This window comes from Labrus mixtus, chromosome 2 (assembly GCF_963584025.1).
Source record: "Labrus mixtus chromosome 2, fLabMix1.1, whole genome shotgun sequence".
Taxonomy (NCBI): Eukaryota; Metazoa; Chordata; class Actinopteri; order Labriformes; family Labridae; genus Labrus; species Labrus mixtus.
Window position 1 is genome coordinate 32,017,793 of NC_083613.1, and position 20,903 is coordinate 32,038,695.

The window sequence follows — 20,903 nt, forward strand, 5'->3', positions numbered from 1 at the left end:
TACAATTTCAAGAGCCACAGTTACCTCAATGTATGACATAAAGATTCACAATTGGTCTTGAATGGAAGCCAGGAATGTCCCCTTTAAAATGATACCAAACACAATAGTATTTAACATTGACAAATGTCCTGAACAATAGCTTAAACCAGGATATGCACCAGCATCTAAAATGCATTTCAGTTTGGGGGGGGGGGGGGGTCTCTTCATGAGCTGATTACTGTGACTCAGCTACCACTCAGGAAAGTCTATCATACCAAAATATAATCTACAGACATGGACATTTTCAAAAATCATCACTAACCTTTGCCACCTTGAGTGGTACCGACAAATTAAATTTTGGACTCTGGCCCATGGACTAAAAGGGCATCTCTGTCTTTTGTCAGATATCATATCGGGGCATCTTTGCGTTTTAGATATGACTGAAGATCTGTCTTTGCATCGTCTTAAAACATGTGATATCCTAAAGTATGCCTTTACTTTAAAGATAGGACGGTGGATAGAATTGGAAATTGGGGAGAGAGAGAGAGCAGGAAATGACATGTGGAAAGAAGCCACAGGTTGGATTCAAACCTCTGCCCTCTGCTCTGAGGACTAGGAATCCTTTTATAGGACGACCACACTAAGCGCTAAGCTACTGGCGCCCAAAGCCATTGAACCTTTCAACAACCTTGGCAGACCATTGAGGAGAAGACCATTTCTCAGGCTTACATTTCAACAACAAGTAAATAGCTGTCTGTAATTTGATCCACATAAATAAAACCTGTGGTTACTATCTTGCACAGGTTGCAAGGCCAAGAAGAGCTTTCCTCGTGTATTAAGACAGATGTTTGTTTTCTAAATTTAAAAGAATACAAATATTATGAACCAATAATAATTCTGTTAAGGCAGCGTGAGGCTAAATTAGTTTTGTAGCTGACTGCAGTTTAACATGAAGATCTTCCAGGAGCCTTTTCCCCCCCACTGTGTGTTGATGATGGAAGAAGACCAATAAATCCAGACAATAAGAAACAGTGCAGTGTTATGTGGGCGCTCAACTTCCCGTGTTGACAAAAGGTCACTTCCCCTGACTGAGAGGCAGATAGTTGTTTCCTCATTAAAGACAGCTGAGCTCAAACAGCGGTGTCAGGAGAGTCATGAGATCAGTGCAACAATCACACGCACATCTTGACTTTATAGTCACATCTTCTTCTAAAGATTAAAAGATGACAAATAAATTGTTAAATAAATTGAATTATTTTACGGCAGCTTGAAAAGGATCTTTGTCGTTTTTTCACTCACATCTGGTTAAAAGGTTTTGTGTTGCAAGCTCAAACACTTAAAGACAATAACATTAAAAAGAGTCAACAAATGTTTTTGTAAATAGGTTTTTTAGTGGGTCCTTTCATCCGTCATGAAGAGAGGACAGATCTGTCACAGAATGGAGACATATAAGTACTGGTAGTCCTTTGCTCAATTCTGTCACAGGTCTGACATCCTCAGCAGTTTTCATTTTAATTATAAATTTTCCCAACCTAATTCTTTATCACAAAGTATTTTATTTTCTGTAGTTAATCTTTTTGTTGTTCGTTATTTGTTCTTATTTCTGTCCTTCGGTGAACTTGTGACTTAATTTGAGAAATTATCTTGGTGTATGTATGCTGAAAGGTAAAATAATAAAACACTTAAAGGTGCACTATGGAGATTTGGTAGAGAAATTTGAAAGTTGGAGAAGTGAAACAATGAACATACACCACAGAATCTGTACACTTCTCCAACTTAAACATTGCTCTACCAAAACTCCATAATGCACCTTTAAAGGGGACATATTGGGAAAAATCCACTTCTACAGTGTTTTTGAACATATATTTGGGTAACCTGAGTGTCTACTGACCCACAACATGTGTAATAAACTCATCCAGTCCTTTGTTTGTGGTCTGCATAAGTCCTACAACACAGAGAAAAATGCTCCGTTTCAAATGTGCTCTCCTTGTGATGTCACAGTGGGATTCTGGTAAAAAAGAAAATCCCCTCCTCTCCCCTGGTATCTCCACCCCCAGACTAGAGCAAAACTTTTGAGCAGGTCCTCCATTTTTATTCTCACTACAGAGGAGTGATGTCTACGGGGAAAACTCAGGGGGGGGTCATTACATTTAAAGAGACACACACACCAAAACGGAGCGTTCTGAGAGAGCTGGTTTATACAGGGTCACAAACCTCCTCTGGTGCTTGATTCATGTTATATTTTGACCAAAGCACAGCACAGATGTTTCATTTAGACCACAGGGGGACTGTTTGAAAAGGTGGAGAAGAGGGATAATATGTCCTCTTTAAGATGTTTTTAATGTTAGTATTTGAATTCCCCTGTGATCAATTAAGAATATCTATCAACGTTTTACATACTAGACTTCATCATAGTTACTGATGTATACTCCTCAGAGTATCTGTAAGACAAAAACACGGGACATGTGTTAAAAAAAACTCAATTTATTCCAATATTACATTTTCATTACAACAGATGTGGATTTAAAATGCAGGTTTACTAGACAACAATAACAAAGCTCAGTCTAAATGAAAACCTTGTTGACAGAAGTATAAAAACAAACACAAGGACCAGGGAGTTTTCTCCAAAGCTTCCAGAAAAAGAGACGACCTTTCCTTTCTTCTGCTCATTAGAGTCACTGCACGGCTCAGACATGGTAACGTATAAATGACATTGTGATCGAATCTATCTACACCAAACTGTGTCGCTGCGTTTAAGCTTTCTGTCAAAGTAATCCGCTGGATGATATCAACACTGGTCGTGAGCATTTGAAGAGTGGGCTTAACAGATGATCAGGGGAGGAAGGGGGGGGGGGGGAGGTAGGGGTGTCCATAAGAAAGAGTCTTTAAAGAGAAGAGCCCCCGGTTTGCTGTTGGAACACATCGATCGTATCTTCATCCTCCATTTCTAGCTGTAAGATCAAACAAGTTCAAATGTTAGTTCAGAGTCTGTAAGGAGACTGATCGAGTTAGTTTGTTTGTCAGTATTCTCATAACTCATTAGAGCTGGATATTATCCACAACCTCACAATTCAATTCGATTTGATATTGATCAATATGCTTCGATATCACTTAAATAATACACACAGATGACAGGAATACCCAGATAACTCATCACATAACCTGATATTTGTTAAATAATTGTGTGGGCAGTTTGTATTGGAACAAACTGATTCAAAAATGTATTTTATTGTTTGCATTATTCTTTAATAAACAAAGAATAAAACATGAAAGTACACTTTGATCTACAGTGCACATTTGTGTCTGAGCTGAATTTGCAGCAGAATCATAATAAACACAACAGTGCTGTGATGGCATGGACAAAAACTAGGTGTAAAGTGCTCAATTGTGCCTGACCTGAATTCACAGCGCCCCCAGTGGAGAGGGGCGACACTACAACGGAAAAAATCTCTCAGGGTTTCCCTGAATCGAAAACGAATTGGAAAAAAAACAACCCTGTAATTGCTGAGGCTTACCTCATTACAGTCTGACTTTTTATAAAGCAAGACAATAAAGATCATATCAAGAAAAAAAACAGACTGACTTCATGTGACAGATACTGTTTACTGTAAGGACAATAAAGAAAAGCCCTTAAAGTGGTTAGAAGAGGAAGAAGTATAAAAGTGTCTGAACCGTTTGACTCCCAACATAAAGGCAGGTAATCCTTTTTATGTCAAACTCGTGGGGTTTTGACGAGGCAGCCCAGCTGTGACCCTGGACTTTGATCTGTTTATACCTGCTCCCTGTTCTTGAGACAGGGACAGGGTTAAAGATTAGCTTCACAGCTGATTTTACTCTTCATGTTGTCCCTGTGTGTGTTGTCTTCTTGTGTGCTTTTGCTGCAAAACAAATTTGCCTTTGTAAGCGAATAAAGAAAATCTGAGTCGGCTTCTTTCTTTTCTTTAATGTCTTTGTAGGCAACATCAGAAACCAGTCAGGGTCAGCTAGATTCTAAAAGTCAGACAACCACAAAATTTGTCAAAGTCAATTCCCCAAAATACATGAATGGACAACACTTGGCCCCATGTAGAGGACGAGTGTTTGAGAGCGACACTGGGAAAAAAGAGAGCAGTGAATCAATCAATCATGAAGACTTTAGTACGTCATCACGACAGGTATCCAATAATCTTACTCTGATATTCTTGTGTTACTAGCTACTTAGCTTCATCTTGAGAAAGGCTGCAAGTTCACTGCACTGGTAGAGTATTTGAAGGTAGTTTGGTAAACAGGCCAGCTATTCAATCATTTCAGTCAGTTTGGATGAAGGGATTAGACCTGCTGATACAGGCCTGCAACAGGAACCAGGTTTCTTTTATGTTGGTCAAATTATGGGATTTACTGATCGCTGTTCAGATTGATCAAAAAGTAGAGGGTTTTGTAGATAAACATGTTTGAACTTGAAGAGATTAGATATGTGCTTGTTTGCATATTTTGAAAACCTGAGGTAAAGAGCGAGACTGAGGTACACGTACAGAGAGTCACCAGCAGGGCTGTGTGGAGGTGAAGGCCTGTCCAAAGTTTCACTGTGTCAGACATTTCTGTTCCTTAAACAAAATACTGATTGGATTCTTTTCACCATTTTTACTGACTTAACTTTAGGTTGTAAATTAGCCACTTTCACTTCATGGCAAGCTGAGTTGTAGTCATAGAAAATAGCTAGAGCTACTGTACGTGTCACTGACAAATTTCCACCACTGCTCATTTTTCTCTGTAACATACTGCACCTGCATCATGTTGTATACTAATAAAAAGAAGTCTTACCTGTGAAGGTGTGTCTGTTTCATTGATGGGCTGACCGTCAAAGCGAAACCGTATTTGCCTCATTGCCAGCCCCTACGTGACAAATGAAGAAAAAAATCATTACATGGTATCCTGATGACCTAAGCATGGAGATGCTCGACCGGGAAACACATTGCCTAAGGTTGGCTTCAGGCCAGACCTTTGTTACATCTTATTTCCTCTTAGCTCCCTGTTGACATAAAATCCGGATCTGTCAACAGAATGTCCCTGAAGATATTGATTTACTGTAAAACATGTATATAAAAACACATTCAACTACTTGAGTAAACACACAAGAAGTAGGTGCTGTTTCATATAAAGGCCCTGACACACCAAGCAGACGGCAAAGAACTAGTGGCAACGAAGGCCGCCTGTGGTGTCGCCTCACGTCTTGGCCAAAAAGTTGCACTAGGACACACCGCAAAGACTACAGCCGACGGCTAACCACCACGTACGATCTGCTCATGAGTGAGAGGAAATAACTCTCCATGCCAGCAGGCGGCGGTAGCTCTTTGTTATGATACAAGAAGACCATTTTCACACCGCTGTCGCGCACGCGCATCACTCGTATTATAGGCAGTCTACTAATGGAGAATAATGTCTGATAAAAAGTTGAAAATGGCGCTGGCGTTGTCTACTTTTAGTAGAAAAAGAAAAGAAGAGGCGGAGGAGACAAATACAGAGAAACCACTAATGGGTGAAAGCACAGATACTACAGCGACATGCTCAATGGGCTTTACAGAACAGCTGGGTGCGTTCGAATTGTCCCTCCTATCACTATCCTCTTGACCTTAATTAATTAATTTAAGTGGCGGCCACGATAAGAGCCGTTTGAATTCTCTAAAATCTAAGGAAAGGTGGGTCAATGCTTCCTTTATAACCTCCTTTAGCATAGGATAGCACCGGACCATCCTTCACCAAAGGACATGAGATATGCCGCCCCACAATTCCTTGCGGCCGCAACATTTAAAGCGAGTCGCGCATCCGACCGTTCACGAACATTAACGATGATCGTAAAGTGACACAGATCATGAAAGAGATAAAAAGATAAGACACATTTTTATCAGATGATGTTTTATTCAACATATTTCATTCACTTAAGAATGCTGTGCAGTTTTACATTTGTATGCTTAAAACATTATGTGTAGGTTATATCTTACATAAATGTAACAATTAATTTCATCCAATCATATTTATCTTGATGTTGATTTCTGAGTGGACAGGAATGTGATGGTTTCACTTTTCTTACTTGTAGTCTGGTAGTCTATATTAATTTATTTCAATCCCAACCTTGTGTTAATTAGGATTATTTCACCGGTAAGAAAGCACAGGGGAAAGTTTTTTAGATGCGTTTTTTGTAGTCCATTTTCGGAACATTGTAGTTTCAACACGGCGGACCCACGTCATTAACCTCCGCCGGCCCGTCGCATTTAATGACATGGCCTAGTGGAAAATGTGGTCGGATTGTCAGAGCAACGAGATCGCCTTTCCCTAAATCCTTTATGAATTCTCCTAACATCTTTCCTTAACCTCATGACGTTTTCCCCCGGGGGTTAAGGTGAAGTGGACAGTGAAAGAGACAATTCGAACGCACCCTTTGTCAAGAGCTGGAGAGAAATGAAAACCTCCCAACAGCCAATCAGAGAGCTCCCTCTCACCGACGGTCCAACTAGGATCGACGGCCGATAATCTCCTCGGCGTGTCAGGGCCTTTGCGCTTCTACGCTCCGGCCTCTCGGCTGATTTCCCTCCGTCTTCCAGTTTACCCGACGCCGTCGACACAAACTACAAACCGACGACGTCATCCTCACCTGCCGTTCACAGTACGCCTTCATCAGTTTGCTGAGCGGCGTGTGCCTCTTGATCTTGAACTGCACGACCGAGCCGTCCTGCCCCGCCACCTTCAGGTTGATGTGCTCGTTGTTCTCCGTCTTCACTCCCTCCTGCAGGGAAGAAAAGTTGGCAGGAAGGTGAAGATGCTTGAGGAGTAAGAGTGAGACACACAATGTGACACTTAAACTTAAAATCCAGACTTTGTGATGCATTTAAAAAACCTTTTCTGTGAAAAACAGTCAAAAGATAAAACATTAGACTGAGTTCACACATAACTTGACTTTATAATACTTACATCTAAAGCCTGTATTGCTGTTTACTCAGCTAACATGACATTTGTTTGATTTAAGCACCAATGAACTGGAGAGGTTACTGAGTTAGCCTTTTAGCTGTAGCAAATGCTAATGGCCTGTTGCCTACAATGCACAGCAGATAAGGTTTTAAATTAAAAGTAGCCCACATTAACACTCCTAGTTTGTACCCAACATGTTAGGCACTTGCTCTTAATGTAAATACACACACAGTGTTGTATTAGAGCCTCTAACTGGGAGTGAAAAAACAGCATTTGGTCCCTCTTGTAGCAGCGCTAACTTCTATTAGCTTCGTGCTAACATTTTGAACACTTCTCATCATTTAATGATCGCTTTTCACTATTTGCAACTCATACATGAATGCTACTAATAGCGGTAGCTCAGAGGTGTTTATTCAATGTATAATCAAACACACCAGGATGGTTAATTTCTGCCAGATTAGCCGCGTTAGCTTATTATGCTAACGTTAGCTTATTATGCTAACCTCACCGCTAAGCTATCTTAAAAGCTAACACTTTATCTCTGGTTTAATCTTCTCTGTGCTCGTGCTGTCGTCCGTGAACTGGTCTCACGTGGGACTTAGAGGTTGTTACCTGTACAATAAGGACCTGCAGTTTGGTGCACACGGTTTAAAACGCCGGTAAAAGAAACGTTTCCTCACCTTGGGTTTCTCGTCTGCCATGACTGCTGCTGCTGTGTGTCTGTCTGTGCTGAGGCTCTACTGCGGCTGCGCGGACTGGCGCGCCACTTTCTGCGTCGACACGCAGCCGCGCTAAAATATGAAGTTAACCAATGGTTACGTTTCCCTCTTTAGTCTTTATGCATGCAGGCAGTTCTGGGGTCTGTTGGGCCCCTAGGTGTAAATCAATTGGGGGGCCTTCCAAGTTCCAACCAGCATGCATCACCATCATGTCTGCCAGAGTCCCGACGATTACTCCTCTTCCTCTTTTCCCCTGTTTCTCTTTTTCTCTCCTATCGGATCATTCCTCTTTGTTGACTTTCAGTGATGATCTTTGGTTGTAGTTCATCAATTCAATTCAAAAAACTTTATTTGTCCCCGGGGGGCCAATTCAAAGTCACACAGAGCAGTAAATTAACAACAGTGCAGGTAGACGAAACATTTTAACCAAAGTGTCAATTTAAATACAACTTAAAGCTTAGACTTAACTTAAAAATACAAAATATAAAGGAGTAGATATAAGTGGACAGTGACCCGACTGTTTACAACAGATGTAAACAGAACTATGTGCAGTAAACAAGAAATAAATATATATATACAGAGCTATGTGCAAGTAGGCAAATACTAAATGATAAGTTAATAAGGTGCATGGTGAATAATGGAACAACAGAACTAATATATACAATATAACTGTAAAGATAAAAATTAGATAAACAAAGTGACCGTAGTGCAATGATGGATAAGAACAACAGGTATAAAGTAACCAGAACTGGATGAGTACTGAAATAGAAAGGATAGAATAAAGTGATGTAGTGCATGAGACCAGATAAAGATAAAGCAGAGGCAGTTAAGGTGCATGGCAAATGGAAGGAAGTAAAAAAGCAAAGTTCACAGTCTGCATTGGGTGAGAGGTGTTGGTGTCTGTTGGGGGGGGGGGGGGGTTAGGAGTTGAGGAGCTGGACAGCCTTAGGAACAGAGGTTGCTCTTCTCCTTTGTGTCCTGCAGCAGGGACAGCGAAGCCGGCTTCCTGAGGGGAGCCACTCAAACGCTGGGAAGAGAGCGTGTGAGGGGTCCTGCATGATCCGACCTGCTAGCCTGATTGTCTGTTGCTCATAGATCGATGTCAGAGTCCTTACAGGTAGTCCAATGATCTTAGAGCAGACTGTGGCCGTGCTCTGCAGGCGGTTTCTGTTCTGGAGGGTGGTGGAGTGGAACCAGCAGGTTATAGAAAAAGTAATAATGCTCTCAATGAAGGAGTAGTAGAAGGTCAGGAGAATGTTCTTACTGACTCCAAAGGAATTGAGCTTCTTTAAGAGGTATTTTCTCTGCTGACATTTCCTGAGAATCTCCTCGGTGTTGGAGGCAAATTTCAGCAGGCTGTCGAAGATGGTACCCAGGTACTTATACCCCTCTACTAGTTCGACAGGATTCCCATGGATTGTGGTGATTGCTGTTAGATGGTGGAAGTTCTGGGTTAAGGAGGTTTCCTACTGTCGTTGCAAAGTGTTCACATTTCTTTGGTTAAAGTTTGTGAGCCCTCAGGGCCCCCTACTGGTCTGGGGCCCCATGCAGCTGCCTGCATTACCTGTTGACAAGCAGCACCTCCGCATGCAGGACTAAAAAAGGTGAAACATTTCTAAAACAATATTTTTGCCCAAACAACACATCCACAAATGTAGACTTCTACGGGGCTCCTTTACCTTTTGGGACTTCAGGGGCGACTCATGAAAATCAAACCACGTTTTTTTATTTCCATTAACGAATTAACAAACTTGCATGTAATTTTTCACTGATTTGTCTTCAGATGTTCGAAAAAAAATTAGGCAAAAAAAAAAATTTAGAGCAAGTTTTAACACAAATAGATACATCTCCATTTTTTATTGTTCGAACCATGCAAAGAAACGTGAGTTTAAAAATACGCAATAACAAGTTCATAGAACAATCTCAGACAAATAAATACTTTATTAAGAAATATATAGAGAATCTCCCCTTTACAGCACTAATAAAACCCAGAAAGACAAAAGAAAGAGTCAGCTTTTTGACATGTTTTCGACTGTGAATATTTTCTCTCAAGGTTTACACATCATGTATTTTCCACATGTTGCACTATGAATCTCTCATATGAGCTAACGATAACATGTGACCCAGTGAAAACGGCCTACTTCAAAGCCATTGACATTTAAAGAACCTATGCCTGACAATATGCCTCTCTGTCTGCTGGGGTTCATTGTCAGTGTATGTAAGCTCATATTCTTCATACATAGAACGTATTCCTCGATGGATGTGGTGCCTGAAAACAAAAGGGGTTATTATTACAGGAACAGATCTGCTGGTTTATCTGGTAAAATAACCTGTACTGTACATAAACAATTAAAAAAATCTCCCCACAGCCTTGACATGTAACTCGTCTTAGCTCAACACTTCGTTCATTATGTAACAGAAAAATGACCTTTTTAAAACTTTAAAGCGTCTTCGACAAACACTACTGATCAGTGCTCGTCTTACTGCAATACTGAACGTGTCCCTCCGTCATAACGAGCCTTAAAAAGGAATACCTTACAGGACATTAACAAATCTTACAACCTTCTCCCCCCAAAAAAGCTAAATAAATAACACGCTTATGATAATAAATATGTAAGGTAAATACTGAAAACACAGCGGCTGGAGTTGAATAAGAACCTAGAGGTCATGTTAAAGTACTCAGTAGTAAGTGTCGGACAAACTGGAGGAACAAAAGTGAGAGTAGCTGATTCCTGATGAGACAATCTTTAAGTGCTGTTCTTCCTCAGTGTGATAACGTAAAGAAACAAAGTCAGCATCACGTCATGTTGAATAGAGTTTAGACCTCTTTGTTCATTTGATTCACAGCTTTTCAATCACTTTTACATTTTGTGTTTGCAGCTTTTTTTTAAAGGAGATCTATTCTGTTGATCCATATTTAAATACAAACATATAATGTTAGGGTTCTGGATTTCTGCCGACGTATAACGCTGCGTTCCATTTATCTCGGATCTCGGAGCTGGGAATGACGTCACACCCGTGCAAGTCGGACAAGCAAACATGGACGCCTCCAGGAATACCTCTGTTTTGTAAGCTAACACCAGACGATAACCACACACTAGAACTTGATTTAATTACACAAAAAGACGACTAGGCTGCTCATAAACACAACAGTTACAGCTTAAACATCCCCGTTGATGCACGTAGCAGCCATGTTGGATTTGAACTCGGGGCTACTGAAGAGTCTCCGAGTCAGAATTTCGACTTCGGGAGGCGTTCCTGATGACGTTACAGACCGGCAACTCGGAAATTTCCGACTTCCGAGATCAAATGGAACGCAGCATGAGAGCAAAGTTGTAGGACGAGCCCAACAGCTCACTCAAACTTCCCTGTGACTGCTTCAAACAAATCTGGCCAACTGGAGGAGAGTGGGCATGTTGGGGGGGAGGGGGGGGGGGCTCTTAAAGAGACAGTAGCTGAAATGAACCGTTTCAGGACACAGGCTGAAATGAGGGGTTTACTGACGCCAGTATCAGATAAATAAGGAGTTTTTTTGAGCTTCACATTTTGCAGCGCCACTCAATATGTGTCCCAGACTGACATCATGAATGATGAAAGTGAGTTTAATAGATCTCCTTTAAGTCAAGTGCAAGTTTTCTCTGATCAGTTTGGACATACTTAAAGGGACAGATGTAAATATTAACATTCATATAAGAAACAAATCGCTGGAATAACAGAAAAAACTCATAATAAGAACTTAGCCGAATTAGCATAACTGATGATTTCTTCTGCAAAGCCGTCATCCCCACTCAACCTCATCGAATCATTTGTTCCTGCTCCAGAATTACAACCCCTGTTGGATGTCCGGGGCCCTCTCAGGCATAAAAAAACTCCTTCAGGGTCCATTAAAGTTTACGCAACATTCTTCAAAATCTTTCCCTAAAAGCTTTCCAACACTCCCCCCCCCCCTTTGTGTTGAGCTCAGCGACGCTCTGACAACATAAGTGGATGAAGAAGTCTTGGGAGTCTTAAGAGACGGGGGGGCTATAGGGTCCCCCATGTGTCAGCAGGCGGGAACTCGTTCACTTCTCCCACCTCTGTGTGCGGCTGCTCGCCCAGCGTGAATGTCAGTTTGTATCTCATCCGAACCTTTTCCTGGAAAAACAAAAAACACACGCTCAGCTTGGTTTGCTTTCATGAGCCCGCTGCAACAAACAAGATTACATGTTTTCTCAGTGATTATTCAATCGTAAAGGCTCACTGGTTGGTAAAAAAGAAAGTGAAAGAGGGGCATTCCTAAACAACACATTCCTAAACAACACATTCCTAAACTGTGACCTCAAACAAAGAGAAAATCAAAGTCCATGTTACACAACCTAATGAATTCAAAAATGAACTCCACGCTGAGCTCTACCTTCAGAGGATTGGCGAGCAGTATGACCTGAGTGATGGCCGCCGGAGGAAGAATTGGGTTAAAGGGAACCAGCTCTGTTCCCGAGGGCGGCTGCAGCTTCACTTTCATCGTCTGCAGAATCAGAAGAAGAAACAGACATCCCCGTCACGGGCCAAAATAAACACGTTTAAATACTCAACATGTAGCTTCATATGCAGCAACAGTGGGCCTCATTCACCAGGGAGTGACTCTGGGACGCCAGAGATAACTGTCATACATATGCCATGGCTTGTTAAGCATTCAGACAACTTTTGGGTACATTTATTCTCAAAGATAATTTATATTTATATTCCGTCTTTAAAAACTTTTTCCAATGTGCTTAGTTTATATTCATCATCTCACATTTGCACTTTGGACCAAATGTTTTATAATCGCAATAAGAGTTGACTACATTTGTAATTATGTCATTATATAGATGTCATTAAGTCGTATGAAGGTGCAACATGGAGGAAAACATGATAAAAACGTCCTCAGCATATCAGCACTCAAAGAGTGTGCGAGTGCTCTCGAGTGTTTGTAAGATTTTCTTCGTTGCAAAGAAAAAAAAAACCCAAATAAGAAACTTTGTTGACGGTCTGAAACTTCTTAAAAGCTGTCGACATGATGAGCTGGTGAACGAGGCTCAGTGTGAGCAGAGAGAGAGGGGTGCAGCAGGGTTTACCTTGGGCACTGCAGCCTGCAGAACAACGTTCCTGACGGGCAGAGGGGCCGTGTTCAGCATGGACGCCACCATCACCAGAACATCGGGTCTGTCCGGCGGAGTGTTTGTGGTGAAGTGCAGGAGGACCCGCACCCCGTTTTTGTCGTACGCCGTCACGGGACACACTTGACCTTAAGTCCAACACACAACAAGGAAAGTACAAAGTGTTATTAATTACAGAGATCAGCAGGATCCTTATCGCACGCAGTAATCAATATGAGGTCATTTATGATTTATGAATGTATGATCAAATTAGTACCAAGAGCAGGTGTCTGCTCAACCTCTGCCTTGCAGTTTGTCATGTTCACCACTAGGGGGCGGTGATGTCTTACAAACAGATTAACAACCACAGAGCAGCTTCAAATCAGAAAACAGAAACGGTTATTTTCTGACACGGGGTGACTAAACTACCTGAACATAAACATCCTCCGCTGAGAGAGAAGAGGTACATCAGAGTTTGTCTCGCTTCATGGCATCAAGGTTGGAAGATGAGTCAACTCTTTTCTTCATTTCAGACTGTTGTTGCTACATTCACGGCCAATTATCAGACTGACGCTCCTGACAAAACCTCGGACAAAGGCACCTTCTTCGAAAAGCCTTCCTCAGTGTTTCCCCTGGGTGTATCTGTTGGGGGGGGGGGGGGGGTCTAAGTGTGAGAGTATCTGAGGTGTGCTAAAACAGTTCAATCACTCAAATCAGGGCTCTTCAGGGGGGTATCACCACCACCATCAGGGTCCGCCCCACTACCCCTCTGAGTGCATGAAGTCGTCATGACGGAGTCTAATCCACAAAGACGTCTCATATGAATCTTTTCCAATACATCCAGAACTCCGCAGCCCGTCTCCTCACACACTCCCGCACCAGAGACCACATCACCCCCGTTCTTCATGACCTCCACTGGCTCCCCATCCCCCAGCGTATCAACTTCAAGCTCCTCATCCTCACCTACAAAGCCCTCCACAACCTGTCACAACTCACTCCCAAAAAACATCAGACTCCCCCACACTCACCTCCTTAATGAAATCCCTCAAAACTCACCTCTTCATCACTGCCTACAACCACTAACTCCCACACTCCCCCCCCTACATTACTTCTTTGTTGTATGGTCCTTGTCGATTTTTGTTTTGTTTTATTGTTTTATGTTTTTGTCAAAGCGTCTTTGAGTTTTCACAAAAGCGCTATAAAAAACCAATGCATTATTTATTTGTTTTCTTAAATGACTGTTCACTCTTAATGAAGTCTCTCCGGATTGAAATGGACTTTTTAGAACTTGTCATTATCTTGTGAAATGTTTGAAATGCTTTGTGTGGCTGTGTGAAGCACTTTGAATTGCCTGCTGATTGAAAAGTAATATAGAAAGGAACATGCCTTGCCTCAAAGCGCCCTTGGGTCCCTTGAAAGGCGCTGTAGAAATTCTTATTATTATTATAGGAAAAGGAAACAGTTAGAGTCCCAGACAAACGTCATATCCTGCTGCTGCTCTGAGACAAACAATAAAGGAGATGTGTGAGTCGGAGGGATCAGGGCTGGGTCTTTGGACTTAAATTGATTTTCATTTATATGTATTTTAATCGGCTGTATTCCCTTTCAAATCTATCCATTCAAATCAGAGTTTCTTTCATATTTCTGTGCTGCGAGCAGGCTGTCACGTCGGCTTCAGGCTCCACTCGCTTCAGATATCGAAATCAAGTCGATTCAGGCGATATGTGGTTGTACTCAGCTCTAAGTGTGACTGTGACAAAGAGGAAAACTCGTCCTCTGTAGGAACACGTGAGCAGATTGAATGTGAGGGGAAATACTGGACGCTAAAACTTGGATTTAAACCACACATTAAAAAAAGAGTCAAAAAAAAAGTGTCCTCGTCTGTTGAAACACGTCAACAGTAAATCATGAAAAGCAACATAATGTCTCAAACACAGAATATGCACAAATTAGAAATCAGACCGTCTCTGTCGTGTGACTCACTCGGCTTGATGGCATCGAGAGGGACACAGACGTTGGTGAGGGAGGCGTCCTGCTCCCTGCTCGGGCTGGGCAGGCTCAGAGGGAGGACGGGGGACAGAGAGCGTAACAGAGGGCTGTCATCCGCCTGCTGACTGAAGGGGCGGAGACCACCGGACCCGTCGTGCATCCCTCCTAGGAGCAGCGAGGAGGACGTGATGGAGGAGGGGACGCCCGGGTTTGAAGACAGGTCGGCGGGGGCGTGCGGTTCCTTACTCTCCACCAGCAAGCTGCCAACGTCCAACGCGTCGGGCGTGCCGTGTAGATGATCACAGAACAGGCTGCAGGACACCAGAATTAAAGTTATTCTCATACAATAACTGTCATATTAGAGTCCGACTCTTTTGCTTTGTCCACTATTTCTGTGTCGTCCTTTTTACGTCATGTCCCGCCCCCTGAGACCCCCCCCTCCTGTCCTACAGGGAAAGTCTCCCACTGTGAGGTGCATGAGTGAACAGGCAAGTCAGGAAGAATTTTAGCCTGCCTGGGACCAGCCTGGTCCTAAAAAAAAAAAAATGTCATCAATGCACGACTGTGTCAAAAATGTCAACTATGTGAAGTTGGAACATCATTAGCTTCATCATTAGCTTCATCATTAGCTTCATCATTAGCTTCATCATCGTCTGTGTTAAAAAGAAGCTTCTCTTCCTGTGGTCACGCAGCAGATAGGCCAACACATTTAAAAAGCTCAGACACAGTCTTGGCATGTTGATCAATCTGGGGAAATGGAAAGTTAAGGACATTTAAAAATGAGAAAATCATTCATTAAATCTTTTTAGCCTCGGCTCTGAGGGACGTTGCTTAGTAACAGCGCGACACAATTCAAGTGTCTGCGTGACCCCCGGATCACTTTAAATCAAAGGTAGAAGTGCCTTGACACAGTGTTTAATCACACACAAATCAGAGGAAGAAAAAAACGGATGAAAGCTGTGCAGCATTTAGAAGCTTCTTTTTTGTTTTGTTTTTTAATTGAAAAGCTACGGCTCACGCTACACGAGTTCCGAAATGTGACCTGATTTTAAATTCAGGAAGAATCACACACACGAGGAGAACGTTAACAGATATTCTTCTCCATAATCTCGAGCACGCTCACAGACACACAACAAGATGTGAAGAGCACGGCTCATCACAGACTACAGGAGATTATCAGTGCCCGGCGGAGGAACGCACCCCCTCATGTGACCTCACAATGCTGAGCTCGCAGTTAAATATGCGATTGTAATGTTTTGTGCAGAGAGGGGGAAATATTAAAAAATACAACAACAACAAAAAAATAAATAAAAAAGTTTGGGTGAAGAAATGTCTGAGGCGTTTTTTTAATTCTTCAGGGAGAGCTGGAGGTCAGATTTAGCCACTTATTACCGTCCTCCCTCGTCTCTCACAGTTACGACTTCCTCCAGACCCTTTCATTATTCATTATTCATTCCATTGTCAAGATTTGAAATCCTAAATATTAAAACATGTTTGATATAAATCGGGGCGTCTCCGCCGATCTCCGAGCAGATCAGGGAACGTTAAGATTGGATCTTTATATGACTCACATTACAAAATAATCTGGGAGGATAATCGGTTCTGAGCAGCCTCGAGCCAGGAAACCCCCCCCACCTCCCCCCCCCCTTGGGATTGTCGGGACGGGGGAATCAGACCTCATATCGTCCCCGATCATCCTGCAGTCTTTAGATCCACCATCAGAGAAGCGGTGCAGGAGAGATGCGCGGATGAAGTTGTACTTTTACATTTGTTTTTACTCACTTTTTAGGACTGCCCAGATCCAGTAAGGCGAGGTCTTGCAGGTTGTGGCTGAGAGAATTCGCAAGCGAGTGGGACCCTCCAGCTGAATCGGAGAGCCGGTGAGAAGTCGCGGGGTCGGCCGAGGAAGCAGGCGAGACCTGAGGAAGAGGAGCGGGGAGCGCCGTGGTGGAGACTGCAGCAGGCGGGGGCTGAGGGAATATATGTCCCGATGTTGTCGAGAAAGATGCCGAAGAAACCGGGGACGTGGAGAAGATGTCGACAGGGTGACTGAGGTCGGAGGACACGGCTGAGCTAGCGGCTGCTGAAAGAGCGTCTGGAAAAAGTGAAGACGGGGAGAACGCGGGAACCAAAGACGAGGTGGTGTCAAAAAGATCCAAATCGTGTCCTAAGTCCTGGAGAAACATGGTAACAAAAACACTGCTTTTACCACTCAGATCATACTGACATTAGTTTGAATTATTGTAGTTAGTTTACCTGTAAGGAGGCTAGATTGTTGTTCAGGTTTATATTGGTTGTTTTACTTGGAACCGGAGCGGCTTCATTGAGACCTGTAAGAGAACAGAAATGTGTCACATTCCCAGCTAACAGGATATTCTCAAACAAACGTTAATGTCTGGTGTTTGTAGAAGAAATGCACGTCACCTAACGAGAGCAGCTCCTCGTCCAGGAGAGAGAGAGCTGCAGAAGGTGCACCGGGGCTGGAGGCGTGAGGGTCAGCAGAGCCACACAGCAGGTCGGCAGGGACAGAGAGGGAGGATACCGGGGGCTGCAGCAGCTCTGGTGGAGAGTCGCTCTGGTTGTCCAAACCCACCAAGTCTATCAGGATCTCCGACTGGTTTGTGCGAGCGCCGCCTGCAGGATGAAGGGAAACATGTAGTATGTGAATGAAATAATAAAGTGACCTTGCTATCTGATCAGACATTAAGGAAACATGCTATGATATGAGATATGAGAGCAGTTATCAGGTCAACAGGTGTTGCAGCGATGGAAGCGGGCAAGAGAAGTGGTTCAGATAGAAGTGATTGTACCCGAGCTAAAAAGCCTCTGCATGTTTCTAATAAGCTCCACGAGCAGAAACGTGCTCAAACTAGGATCAATATTGGAGATGCTTTTTGAAAAATGGAGAGAGGTTAGAACACAGAAAGGTTTACAGACCCATGCAGAGCTGGATAAACACTGAAGCTTCAGAGTCCACCACATGGTGACCTGAGTGAGCATCGACTCTAGAGGAGGGGGGGGGGGGAGACAGCTCTCTACGATGTTTAGAATTTAGACTGCAGTACCCGTTTTAACCACTGAGTGTCAGCGCTACATACTGCTCCTTTATAGATCAGCGGGAGCTTTTCTGTTAAGAAAAGTTTGCAGCAGCCATGCAGATGATTGTTTCTGTTGGGTGTGTGTGTGTGTGTGTGTTTAGAGTCTCAAGAGTATGTTCATTTGGATAATAAATGTCCTTATTCCCAGCTGCTCGACACAATCAGAGCGACGATACTTACAATTCTAATTTCCAAAAGTATAATTTAGTGAGGGGGCAAAAGATTTATTTTGCATTTATTTTTATTTTGTATCATATTTCCAAACACAATCTTCAACCTGTCAGAATGTTTTTATCAGAGCCTGTTGTCTCTAATTAAGTTGTGATTCACAACAACAGAAGCTGTCTTGCAAAACACGTCCTAAACTGTTTTGCCAAATGTCACGAGGTAATACTCACCCGGCGTGACGGATGATTGAGTGCGCTGTGTTCCCTCAGTCTCTCCATTGACCGTCTGTCGCTCCACAATCTTCTTATACGAGTTCATGACGTGGGAAAGGTCATCGCTGGCCTGCAGGATGTCTCCTGAGGAGGGCATTTTTTAAAAAGGTTACACAGGGGTGAGGTCTATGTAGACTCTTTAAACATAAACAACAACAATAACTTCCGATGCGGTCCGGGATTTATTCAGTGAGCAGCCTGACAGATTTGATCAGTCAGTAAGTCATTCTGGTGTAAAACCATCAGCATCAGTCTTCTGTAGATCAGGACTCAACTTTTTCACGCACACATTAGGATTGAATGAAAACTATTGCACATTTACCACTGTCATCACTGGTTTTGCAAACTTACATCTCTTACCTCCAGCAAGTATTTTTACATTCAGTTGACAAGCCTGAATAAATGTTGTATTTCATTTTTTTTAAACCAGTAGGAATGTTAAGTTAAATCCTTGATATATAAATCTCTTTCTTATTTTTTATATTTTAAGTGCTTATCTATGTATCTATTCTTATATTGTTTTATTTGCTTTGATAACCTGCTGCTGTAACACCACAATTTCCCAGTTTGGGATCAATAAAGTTATTCTATTCTATTCTAAAACGTCTTCAGCAGGGATGAATTGATACCTCACGATACAATATAAAATTTTACAAATATGAACTATGTAAATCAATGAGTCAAAAACCTAAACGTGCAATTCTATTTTTTAACCAGTAGAGGGAGCTGTCTGCTTTTGGCTACTCTTGCTTGAAGTCGGACTCTGAAGCAGAGAGGGTGAAGAAGCGAGGTGAGCGCTTAACAGACAAGAAAAACAACCAGTGTGAAAATGCTGCAAGAGTCTGATGAACAGCGCATATACAGTAGCTCCGCCCACATGATAGCGAGAGCACGTATAACAGCGCTACGTTGAGAAGCTCAGGAAGTAGATTACAAAACCCCCCTCGCCCCATATGAGCAAGAGCTACAGAGATTAAGGGCGCACTCACACTAGGAAAAGTTGTCCTGTGCCACGCTGAAGCATCCCCCATCCCCCCCCCGCTGGCCTGCAGTCACACTGCTCCAGGGCTAACCGGGCCTGAGCATGGTAACGTCTTGTACATGACGTCGTAATACAAAGCATGCATGGCTTTACATGATCATACAGCGTGCTCATTTTCCAAGACAGGTGGACTGAAACGCGAGGTCGAGGCTGCATCTGCACATTGGAGAACACAGGGAACATGACATCTACTTTGTGGCTTCATTTGAGTCATTTTAGTCAGATACAGCCAGAACACTCAGAGATTTTTGGATAATGGAAGGCGGGGATCGACTGTACTTCATGTGCATGAGCAACTGTACCGCTCTGAGGCACACCTCTTCCATCCGTGTCAGGGCCAAGGTAAGGTCACCATGCTTGAGCACTAAGTCAAACAAACTGGACTTTTGGGGTCAAGCGTGTCTGGGTGCGGTACGGATTGCCTAGTGTGAGTGCGCCCTGATACGTGCATTGGTGTTTTAAGGATTTGGGATGATGATGATGATGAACACCTTAGAGAAGAAGTGATGACCCAATAACCACGAAAGACGTCTTATTGTGAGCTGAGCGTATCGTTCCATCCCTCGACCTCAGAGTGAATAAGGCTCAATAAACAGGCGCTCTTACCCAAGCAGCTGTCGTTGTCCTCGGTCTCTGTGGCGAGCTGGAACACAGTCTGCCTCAGCTTGTCACAATCCCCGTACAGCTCCTAAAAAAACAGCATGAAACATGAATATTCAGCGGCTGGAATCTTCTTCAGAAACTGACAAATCGAAGGATGTAAAAAGAGTTGTGTGTCTCATACATAGTGATCGTCACTTTACTACTAAGATATTAAATACATATTCAACCATTCCGTGAAGTCTGTCTGCCTTAATGTAGCCAATGAATGACTCTGCGCTCCTCTCTCTGTGTCCACAAAGCGTTTAGCAGTAGTCACAGTGTTTTCAGAAAGTTCAACTCGTGCCACAGAAGGAATTTTGGTTGTTTCAAAAGGTCACTTTAAGCGCAGAGAGAGAGCGAAACCTTAATGAGCTCCTTGTCTGCGTCTGTGGAGTCTTCTGGGCTGAAGTGAGCGAGCATCTCATTCAGGACCTTCACGCTGTTGTTGACCGCCTCCAGGGTGATTTGTTGCTTCGTACTTCTTTGTGTTCTCACCTCATCCTGAAGATTAGAAGAGGAATTCTATATGACAGTGCTCATACATTTCAAGTATATGAATCAAAAGTTTTCACACTCAGGAAATGTCACTGTAACTTTTCAGGCTGACCTGAGTGAGTCAGCGCAAACTGCAGAGTATTTCACCCGGACTCTTTCAAGCCAGTCCCCGAGAAAAATTTGCACCTGAGGATTTGAATCAGGGGAATTACCCGCGGGCGAGCAGGAAGCGAGTGCTGACATTTATATCAAGTAAAGCGAAGAGCAACGTGACAAAGCCTTCTTCTTAATCTTTTCATGCTCGCCAGTATTTTTTCCACAATTTCCCAGTTTGGGCTCAATAAAGTAATTCTATTCTTTTTCCCTGTTTGTCAGTTGATGCTGCGAATACGTCTGATTACATGTGCCGTCGACGTAAAAGGTAAAACAAAAACGTATTATAG

General features: G+C 42.8%; 2 protein-coding genes across 2 annotated transcripts in view; both read right to left on the bottom strand.

Annotated features, from left to right (window-relative positions):
* Window positions 1-2,447: 2,447 nt before the first annotated feature.
* Window positions 2,448-7,766, bottom strand: LOC132992646 (small ubiquitin-related modifier 2). Its single transcript, XM_061062089.1, has 4 exons — window positions 7,602-7,766; window positions 6,608-6,739; window positions 4,780-4,851; window positions 2,448-2,930 (listed from the first exon to the last, which is right to left on the bottom strand). The coding sequence occupies exons 1-4, from the start codon at window positions 7,620-7,622 to the stop codon at window positions 2,865-2,867; spliced, it is 291 nt and encodes a 96-aa protein (XP_060918072.1). The 5' UTR covers window positions 7,623-7,766; the 3' UTR covers window positions 2,448-2,864.
* A 1,797-nt stretch (window positions 7,767-9,563) lies between these two features.
* LOC132992652 (ADP-ribosylation factor-binding protein GGA3-like) overlaps window positions 9,564-20,903 on the bottom strand; it is a 15,989-nt gene continuing 4,649 nt past the window's right edge. The window contains exons 8-17 of the mRNA XM_061062103.1: window positions 20,329-20,466; window positions 19,930-20,011; window positions 18,240-18,365; window positions 17,168-17,377; window positions 17,000-17,073; window positions 16,526-16,917; window positions 14,738-15,054; window positions 12,734-12,903; window positions 12,034-12,144; window positions 9,564-11,774 (exon numbers count right to left, since the gene is read on the bottom strand). Coding sequence (XP_060918086.1) covers window positions 11,664-11,774; window positions 12,034-12,144; window positions 12,734-12,903; window positions 14,738-15,054; window positions 16,526-16,917; window positions 17,000-17,073; window positions 17,168-17,377; window positions 18,240-18,365; window positions 19,930-20,011; window positions 20,329-20,466 — 1,731 coding nt within the window. The 3' untranslated portion in view covers window positions 9,564-11,663. The remainder of the gene's footprint in view (window positions 11,775-12,033; window positions 12,145-12,733; window positions 12,904-14,737; window positions 15,055-16,525; window positions 16,918-16,999; window positions 17,074-17,167; window positions 17,378-18,239; window positions 18,366-19,929; window positions 20,012-20,328; window positions 20,467-20,903) is intronic.

Bases quoted from the DNA above. Each gene is read 5' to 3' on its own strand.
- LOC132992646 (XM_061062089.1), bottom strand. From the start codon at position 7,622: ATGGCAGACGAGAAACCCAAG. The intron at 6,740-7,601 runs GTGAGGAAACGT...TCTTCCCTGCAG, and splicing joins TGGCAGACGAGAAACCCAAG to GAGGGAGTGAAGACGGAGAA. The intron at 4,852-6,607 runs GTGAGGATGACG...TTTGTCACGTAG, and splicing joins AGGCGTACTGTGAACGGCAG to GGGCTGGCAATGAGGCAAAT.